This window comes from Monomorium pharaonis, chromosome 6 (assembly GCF_013373865.1).
Source record: "Monomorium pharaonis isolate MP-MQ-018 chromosome 6, ASM1337386v2, whole genome shotgun sequence".
Classification (NCBI taxonomy): Eukaryota; Metazoa; Arthropoda; class Insecta; order Hymenoptera; family Formicidae; genus Monomorium; species Monomorium pharaonis.
The window spans coordinates 9,547,878-9,557,922 of NC_050472.1; the positions used below are offsets into that span (position 1 = coordinate 9,547,878).

At 34.3% G+C, this 10,045-nt stretch overlaps 1 protein-coding gene across 3 annotated transcripts in view; it reads left to right on the forward strand.

Moving 5' to 3' along the window:
* Positions 1–9,716, forward strand: part of LOC105837331 (fasciclin-1) — a 412,374-nt gene extending 402,658 nt beyond the window's left edge. For 2 of the 3 annotated variants that reach the window (XM_036288707.1, XM_036288708.1), the window contains exon 13: positions 6,320–6,744. In XM_036288707.1, the coding sequence (XP_036144600.1) occupies positions 6,320–6,513 (194 nt within the window). In that variant the 3' untranslated portion in view covers positions 6,514–6,744. Of the gene's footprint in view, positions 1–6,319; positions 6,745–8,540 lie in introns of those variants that run through there. The other variant, XR_004963764.1, reaches the window with a different exon arrangement.
* Positions 9,717–10,045: the final 329 nt, after the last annotated feature.

A 10,045-nucleotide genomic window follows, 5' to 3' on the forward strand; every position in this document is an offset into this window, starting at 1 on the left:
CCTACAAAAATATCTTAAAATATCGTAAAATATCTTAAGATATCATATGATATCTTATTAATATATTTCGATATCCCCAAAAAATATCTTAAAATATTATAAGATATTGTAAGATATTTATTAATATCTTACGATATCCTATTACATCCAAATGATATTTCATCATATATTTTTTATCTCTACAATTAATGGAGCATAAATCAAGTGTAAAGGGAAAGTTAATTATAATGTAACAAAAGAGTGACAGAAGTGTAAATTAAATCTTTAAGAAACGTAGATTAAAACGTCAGAACATAAAGAAAATACACTTATGGAAACAATGTGGCATATTAATAATATGCCACATATACTAAAAAATTATAAAAAATGACATTAAAAAAATTTTTTGATTTTATACAAACAGAGCAAAAACAGATTTTTTAATAAGTTAGTCTACATACTATTTTGCGCGCATATATAAAAATAGTAAAAAAAGTAAAAAAAATTGTAAAACTTTATATTTATTTATAAAAATTTAAGTTAACTATACATGTTTTATCCTTCTGACAACATCTATTGTAATGATCTATAACAAATATGAATCCATAAACAAGAAGTGTTTATGGATCACCACGAAGCGTTAGAATGCGTACGGTCTTCGAAGTCAAGCGACATCGGCGAAGGTTGACACTTGGATGGGTGACCGTTTTTTCAGGTATAGAGATATTAAACTATTAAACATGCTTTAACAGGTACGACTGTGGCTTGGCTGAAACATGTTATATTATAGTCTTCTTTCTCTTACAAAATTGCCGTAAAAGTAATTAGAATTTTTTATTTTTTGTTCAAGTTTTTTTCAATTCTTAGAAACTCTCGAAAATACTTAGAAATATTCAAAAATTTTTTTAATTAATCAAAATTTTTTATTTTTAAAGTTTTTCCGAGAAACGTTTCAATTATAAAAAATCGAAACATTTATCAGAAATCCTGAAAACATTTTTTTTAATTCTGACAAATTTTTTCACTAAGGTATGTTACGATATCTTAGGAAATCCCTTGGACATCCTCTGGATATCGTTTGAGATATCTACAGGATGTCAAATCGGTGGACATTTGTGCATTTCTTGGATATCCCTCTTTATTTACTTAAAAAATAATTTCAGTAAACATTTTTTAAACGTTTATTTAATATTTTGTAAATATTTTTTTTATTAGTTCTTTATTTGAAAATATTCCCACACAGCACACTTTATCCTAGGGATGTCCTTTTGGGATATCGCAGACGGTCCACGGATATCCAACGATATTGCGATATCCCAAAATGACATCCTAGGGACATCCCTAGGATAAAGTGTGCTGTGTGGGAATATTTTCAAATAAAGAACTAATAAAAAAAATATTTACAAAATATTAAATAAACGTTTAAAAAATGTTTACTGAAATTATTTTTTTAAGTAAATAATTAATAAAAAATAAATATTTATAAAACATTAAAGAAACGTTAAAAAAAATATTTAGGAATGTCATTTTTTTAAATAAATAATTAATGAGAAATAAATATTGAAAAAATATTATATGAACGTTACACAAATGTTTACTGAAACAATCTTCTCAAATGAAAAACTAATAAAAAATAAATATTTACAAAATATTAAATAAGTGTTTAAAAAACGTTTACTGAAATTATGTTGTCAATTAAATAATTAATAAAAGATAAATGTTTATAAAATATTTAAAAAATGTTTAAAAAAGTATTTAGTGAAACATTTTCTTAAATGAATAAATAATGGCAAATAAATATTGAAAAAATGTTTAAAAAACGTTTAAAAAGTGTTTATTGTGTTGTGAGCGAAGCACTAACAACCAATAAAATAATATGATAGAATATAAATATATAATATTAAAATTGAATTAAGAAAAGATATCATATAGCTCGCCGAGGAAGGCTCGTTATCACGAGGTGTCAAGTGACACATGCCTCGTGCGCTGCCGGCTGGCCATCGCACTCATAGAGATATATAATATAGAGTCAACCTTCTGTGAGCGGAGCTCACTTCTATGGGATAGAACGATATGTAGTAAGATGTTGTCTTCGTCACTCAGCTAGTTTGATGGGAGATTTAGAGGCGCGCTCCCCGCTCCCCGTACCCCGCGGTACCGTTCGTACCCCACGCACGCTTCGATGTACGGCCTGTACGGGGAGCGGGGAGCGCTCTCCCGCCAGACTAGCTGAGTGACGAAAACAAAACCTTACTACATATCGTTCTATCCTATAGAAGATGCGGACAGCTCCGCTCACAAAAGGTTGACTCTATATTATACAGGGTGTCTGGTATTTTTTTATGGGATGTTTATGAGCAGATAGAGCGCATGAAACTGAACAGAAAAGTCCTTATCGTTTTTCCATTTTCGCAATAGTTAACAAGTTAGTGACTTGTAAAATTTTCTGTTTTAGCCCGGCCTACCGGCAAATGCAAGCGCGCCGAGCGCCCGGCCGCGGCGGCCGCCCCTCCCCAGCACTTGAATCTTGAGATTGCTAGGCGCGCGGGAGGAGTTGTTACAACAAGCGACAATGGCTACGCACAAGTGACGCGTAACGCTAAATTCTCCCTTCGAGTTATAATAGTTTCTTACCTTTTTTAATAAAAATGAAATTTTCTAATGATAAAAAGTATGTGTGTACATGTACATACATGTGTACAAAAAATATCAGTTTTAATGCTTAAAGAAGTGATTACTAAATTTATTTTTTTAATAAATAACAATTATTTTTAATAAATATTTTTTGATGATAGTCGTAAACGTCGTAAACGGTCATTATAAATTTTAGAAGAAGTTGTTATCAGACTCGAAACAAAATTTATGCTTCCTCAAAAAACATTAGAAAATTTTATTGATTAAAATGGAAATGACAACCAAATAAAATGGTTGTTTCAACTTTATATTCTTAATTAAAAATTAAATAACTTGGATATTTATATTTTTAATAAAATTAATCCTTGTGATAGATTTTTATAATACACGGAAAAAGCTTTATGGTAAAAATTACTATGGTAAGTAGTAAACGTGGGCCAAGGAGGAATTATGAAAATTTTTATTATGTTTTTCATCAAATTACGACAATATTTACACTACTTATATGATATAATTCTCTGAAATTTCTTCTTACAGTTCGTAGTTACTATCATAAACAATAAAATCATACATAATTTTATTATAAAATTTTTTCCGTGTAAATTTACAAATATATGAATTTATTAAATGTTTAAAAACTTACAAACAATATTTATTTAATTTAAGAAAATTTTAGTATGTAATGTGTGTGTAGGGGGGGGGGGTGTACATACATACGCGAGCTAAAGAATAATCACTTTGTGACAGGAAAATGATTATGCCTTAGTTCCGCGATTTTATATCACTTTTACTATTTACGCTGATTACTATACACGTACACGTAAAAAAATATGATTCTAGTTAAAAAAAAATCAATTATTCACTTTTAATTTTATTTTTTTTTATAATTATTTTATCTTTAATAACTGAAAAGAGTATTCTGTTGATAATAAACACCACACTTTACATAAAACAAATAATGTTTAACATTTTTGCGTATGTACACACACACACACACAAATTACACACAAATTATAAACCAATTCTTGAATTAAGGAATAATCATTTTCCTATCACAAAGTGATTATTCTTTAGTTCGTGTATGTATGTACACTCCCCCCCTACACACACATTACATACTAAAATTTTCTTAAATTAAATAAATATTGTTTGTAAGTTTTTAAACATTTAATAAATTCATATATTTGTAAATTTACACGGAAAAAATTTTGTAATAAAATTATGTATGATTTTATTGTTTATGATAGTAACTACGAACTGTAAGAAGAAATTTCAGAGAATTATATCATATAAGTAGTGTAAATATTGTCGTAATTTGATGAAAAACATAATAAAAATTTTCATAATTTCTCCTTGGCCCGCGTTTACTACTTACCATAGTAATTTTTACCATAAAGTTTTTTTCGTGTATTATAAAAATCTATCACAAGGATTAATTTTATTAAAAATATAAATATCCTAGTTATTTAATTTTTAATTAAGAATATAAAGTTGAAACAAACATTTTATTTGGTTGTCATTTCCATTTTAATCGATAAAATTTTCTAATATTTTTTGAAGAAGCATAAATTCTGTTTCGAGTATATGATAACGGCTTCTTTTAAAATTTATAATGACAGTTTACGACGTTTAAGACTATCATCAAAAAAATATTTTTTATTAAAAATAATCGTTATTTATTAAAAAAATAAATTTAGTAATCACTTCTTTAAGCATTAGAACTGATATTTTTTGTACACATGTATGTACATGTACACACATACTTTTTGTCGTCAGAAAATTTTATTTTCATTAAAAAAGGTAAGGAACTATCATAACTCGAAGGAAGAATTTAGCGTTACGCGTCGCTTGTGTGTAGCCATTGTCGTTTGTTGTAACAACTCCCCCCGCGCGCCTAGCAATCTCAAGGTTCAAGCGCTGGGGAGGGGCGGCCGCCGCGGCCGGGTGCTCAGCACGCTCGCATTTGCCGAGCTAATACAGAAAATTTTACAAGTCACTAACTTGTTAACTATTGCAAAAATGGAAAAACGGTAAGGACTTTTCTGTTCAGTTTCATGCGCTCTACCTGCTCATACATCCCATAAAAAAATACCAGACACCCTGTATATATATAAAGTACTGGACAAAATTTAAAGAATAAAAGTTTAAAATAGCGCCATGTTTGTAAAAGTTGAGAAAAAAATCTGAATTTTTTTATATGATGTAGCGCAAAGTGTCGACTTGATCTCTGAAAAATCTCCACGCGGTGGGTCCAGTAGTTTCGGAGTTATGCCCCTCGAAGTAACTCCCGGTCAAAAAGTTGCAAGGTTGCAATTTGGAAAGTACAAAACAATCTGATGTGGAAAACAAAGCAGAAATATTCGGAAATCGGCTAAGCCGATTCTATAAGTGTCGCTCAGAGTGTCCCTAGTGCGCCCTGATACCCTCATCCCTTTTCAACCCTGAATCGCAATCTCTTAAGACTGACAGTGGTCACAGCGTTTTGCGTCGCGTCCGTCCAGCCGAGGACAACTCTCTAGCACCGCTTGACTATAAAACCGTTACATTTCGAAGGTCTCACCCTTCTATGACTTTTACTATCCCGCGAGGGTGGGTTGGACAATTACTAACACTAATCAGCACCCGCAGATGCCTCCATGCATTCAAAAAATTCGGAAATGGGCCGGACCGCATCCGTAAAGGCCTCTGGCACTCCTCTTTAACCACGCACGAAATCCACCCCGTTTAATCTCTACCTGCTACTCCTTCAGTCGTTCAGCGAGTCGCGGTTGCGCTAGGCTACAGGTGATCGCTTCAGGGCACGACTTGCATAAATTAATTTACAGTTTTCCGGGGAAGAAGGGAAAGGGGGGATTTTAAGATGCTTCATAGCATTAAAATTTAGTTTAGTTACTGTGTCTTAAGTCTGACGAATCCTGTCGGCGCGCAGTTTAAAATAAAAATCTAAGAAAATTAAAATTTAATAAAAGAATTATATCCGTCAAGATCCGATGTTTAAACGTTATAGGCAATTTGCAACTTATTGATATGTTTAACGTATTACGGTCGGTTAGAAATAATGTATTTGTATTAAAAAATAATAATAAATAATTTTTGTATAAAAATCCGTTCTTATACCTGATGCATTTATTTCATATCATTATTTTTATAGAGAAAATAAAATTTTTGCCCTTTTATTTTAAAAAACAATTTCTTGTGATTTCGCACATTTAAATTTATTTTGTATTATGTAAAAAAATAAGAGCAATGTAAAATAAAATATTACTTATTGTTAGATTTATGTAATAGCATTCTCCTTAAAAACACATATACGCACGCACGCACGCACACACACACACGCACGCACGCACACACACATACACACACACACACACACACTTGGTGCCCTTTTTTTTAAAAAAAAAGGTAATTCATTATGTGCTACCTTTTGCGAGACTTTAAACGTGCTTAAATGCGATACGTGAAATAAGGATAATAAAATTCGTAGTTACGTAATTACAAAAATTTTCGCGGAGACGTCCGCTAGCGAGAAACGCGATTCATCAGTCGTCAATAAAAGAAAAAATAATACACGATCACTACCAAAACAAAATTTATCCTTGTGAAAGTGTCAGTAACATTTTGCTCGTTTTTTTGAAAATTTATGCAACAACTAACGAAAGATTTTCGTTCAAATATCATCATTGATCAAATCTTTTTTTTTCAGGTTTTTCTTTGGACTGGGGGACTACAACTATGAAAGTCCTCTATCCAGATATTGAATGCACAAATGGTGTCATTCATGTGATCGATGGAGTGTTTCCTAAGAAGAGCGGTTTCCAAATGACAAGCGGTGCGTCGCTGTTCACCTTTGCACCCCAATTAATCATGATACTGATAATTAACAAGTGGCATCTGTAAAAATTATCATCACCGCGTCGCATCGTCATAAAAATTTTTTTTGGGAGCCGTCTGCGATTGTACTCGAACGACGATGACGACGCAACGCGGGAAGGCACAGCAGGTACATACCGAAAAATCTCAATTTTCCGGGATGGAATAAGGACTATTAGTAAAGTTCACACACTTCCTTTGCATCAAGTCTAAAAAAGTAGAAAGAAAAACAGAGAGATTTGAACGGGAAATCCCTAAGAAAAAAAAAAATAATATATATATATAATTATAAATTAGAATAGATTCTTAAAAATTGATCGTTCGATTTCCCTTCTGAAAAAGCTGCCTGGCGCGCGGTACGTAATATAATCATGGGTGCCCTTATTAACCATAACTTATGCCGTCGAGTGAGGCCCGATTGCGCACATAAGCGATTGGACACAGTAGTATTTCCCGATTGGACACAGACCCGATTGGACACGGACCCGATTTGACACGGACCCGATTGGACCCGGACCCGATTGGACACGGACGCGATTGGACACGGACCCGTTTGCACACGGACCCGATTGCACACCGACCCGATTGCGCACCGACCCGATTGCACACGACCCGTTTGCACACGAACCCGATTGCGCACCGACCCGTTTGCACACCGACCCGATTGCACACGGACCCGATTGCGCACCGACCCGTTTGCACACGGACCCGATTGCGCACCGACCCGATTGCACACGACCCGTTTGCACACGAACCCGATTGCGCACCGACCCGTTTGCACACCGACCCGATTGCACACGGACCCGATTGCGCACCGACCCGTTTGCACACGGACCCGATTGCACACCGACCCGATTGCACACGGACCCGATTGCACATCGACCCGATTGCGCACCGACCCGATTGCACACGACCCGTTTGCACACGAACTCGATTGCGCACCGACCCGTTTGCACACCGACCCGATTGCACACGGACCCGATTGCGCACCGACCCGTTTGCACACGGACCCGATTGCACACCGACCCGATTGCACACGGACCCGATTGCACATCGACCCGATTGCGCACAAATATATTATTGTACGCACCTGAGCATTCAGCTTGTTAGAAATTGTCACACACACACACACACACACACATTATTTATATATATTTCTTATTTTATTACTCTTCCGCGAGTTTAATTCTCATCAATTTATGTAAATTACGCTGCCTGAAAAATGTATTAACTCATTATTTATATTGGCAGTCAAATTAATAAGACACTTGCTCCAAATGTAAGAAGATACAAATTTGTATTTTGCGTAAGGTATTAGTTTTCGTAATAAATTCTTTACAATTTTTCCTAGAAGGGATGGCTTTACAATACTATTATAAATTGTTCGTCAAATTGTGTTTTGTGACTGACGAACGCGACGTGAAATCGGATTGCTTTAGAGTTTCGACTTAAACAATATTAAATAGATAATCTATTTAAAATGTTTACAATAATTATTTAGATAAGCATGTGTCTATCCTCGTTCTTTTTTTCTTAAATAAATTAAGACAGACACATTTACCTGATATAGTAATTAGTTTACCATAAAAAGTTGAAACAATCAGCCCTAGGACATGAGAAATGTTTTCACATCAGTTCAAGACAAATATTGATAAATAATTGTCAATTGACAAATATTATAATTTGTAATACAAAAAGCTTGGTTTTTAAATAAATGTTATAATCTGATAGTATCATTACGAAGCCCTATTCAGTAGTGAACGATATGCTATAGTTGATAATAGATGCAGAGACCATCTGTTTCTGCTGGAATCTTTCCAAGTTCATAATGCATAGGCATATTTTCAATCAGGTAAGAAATTAGTCGTATTTAATAATTATAATTCGATGTATTTAAACAGATATATATATGTACTTGTAATATAAATCACCCCTTTCTCTTGACAGGTTAGGTTAGGTTAGAGAATAAACAATGAGTCTTTTGATAAAAAATGTGCAATCGTTCATTGAGGCTTGTTATGATACAATTGCTTTATTTCTCTGCCTATATTTAGTGATGCGTTGTCAGTTGCTGTCACAAAAGAGCTGCACCAGCACTGGATAAATACTGGGAGTAGTATAGGGGAAGCCATGAGGCGTCAAAACAAACCCCCACTCCTCGCCCTCACAGCGGGGGGTGTCTGCCCCCTTTCCCCCCCTGTCTGGGGCAGCCATGGTGCATCAAAACAAACCCGAACTTCTTTTTTTCTCGGCCTGATGTCAAACCTAACCCCACTTTTCCTCCGAGTGGTGTCAAACTTAACCCCCTTCCCCCGTCTGGGCCTGGTGGGGAAGACTAGACGCTGTGACGTCACGAGTTTGAACGACGCGTTTTGATTGGCACCCCATGGCTGCCCTGAGCCTTGAATGGGTTTGTGTCGTCACGATTTTGAACGGAGGGTTATGATTGGATACCCCATGGCTGCCCCGAATCTTGATTGGCACTTCATGGCTGCCCCAAGCCTTCATTGGCTGCCCTGAGTATACTACTGGATTTTGAATAGGAAAAAGCAGATCTTAGTGCCGAGCGTTTTTACCCAGCGGGGATGCGGCTCGGTCAAGTACGAGTTTTTGTAAATGGGTCAATAGGTTTATAGGTCAAGTATGCTTTGTAAGCGCGAGAGAGAGAACTTTTTGCTATTATGTAGAGATACTTTAGGCACAAACAGGAGCTTGTATATTTCGAGTCTTAAAAAAATCAAAACTATGTATTGTAAAGGAAGTAAAATAAATATATTAGGATTAACTTTTGAAAGAAAATTCTTTTACTATTGTGCAGAGATACTTTAGGCATAAACAAAAACTTGTACATTTCCTGTCTTAAAAAATCAAAAACTATGTATCATGAAAAGAGAAAAAGAAATATGACGGGAATAACTTTTAAAAAGAAAATTCTTTTGCTATTATGTAGAGATACTTTAGACACAAACAGAAACTAGTATGTTTAGAGTTTTATAAAAATCAAAAACTATGTATTATGGAAGGGACTAAAAGAAATATGAAGAGTTACGAGTAAAAAATAGTTTTATTTTAATACGCAAACTTTTCGTACAAAAATACATTGTAACTGACCAAAATTATACAAAAATTATGCTCTACGTTTTGACAAAATTATATTGGTAATTTCGTTACAACGCAGTGTAATCAGTTCCAAAAATATTATATTGAAATATACGTCAAGGAAAGTTAAATCGTTTATTTGAGTACGTACATTGCGTTCAATATCCTCCTGATTACCTTTTATTGTTAATTTTATAATTTCGCAATCTACATAACTTAGTGGTAGTTTAAGTTCAATTTCTTGAATTAAGCGTTGCGCACACACATTGACGCTTTCGCTTAACAATTTTAAATGTTCTAAATGTGCGTCGACACATTTGATCACATTCAGCAATCCCTGGAACGTAGTTTTCTGCATCACTATTGCAACGGAGTAGTGTCTCCGTTTCTTCGTTACCGGTAAAGAATCTGCAGCATCTTCAACGGTTTCCTCCGAAGAGTGTTCTTCTTCAGTTTCCTT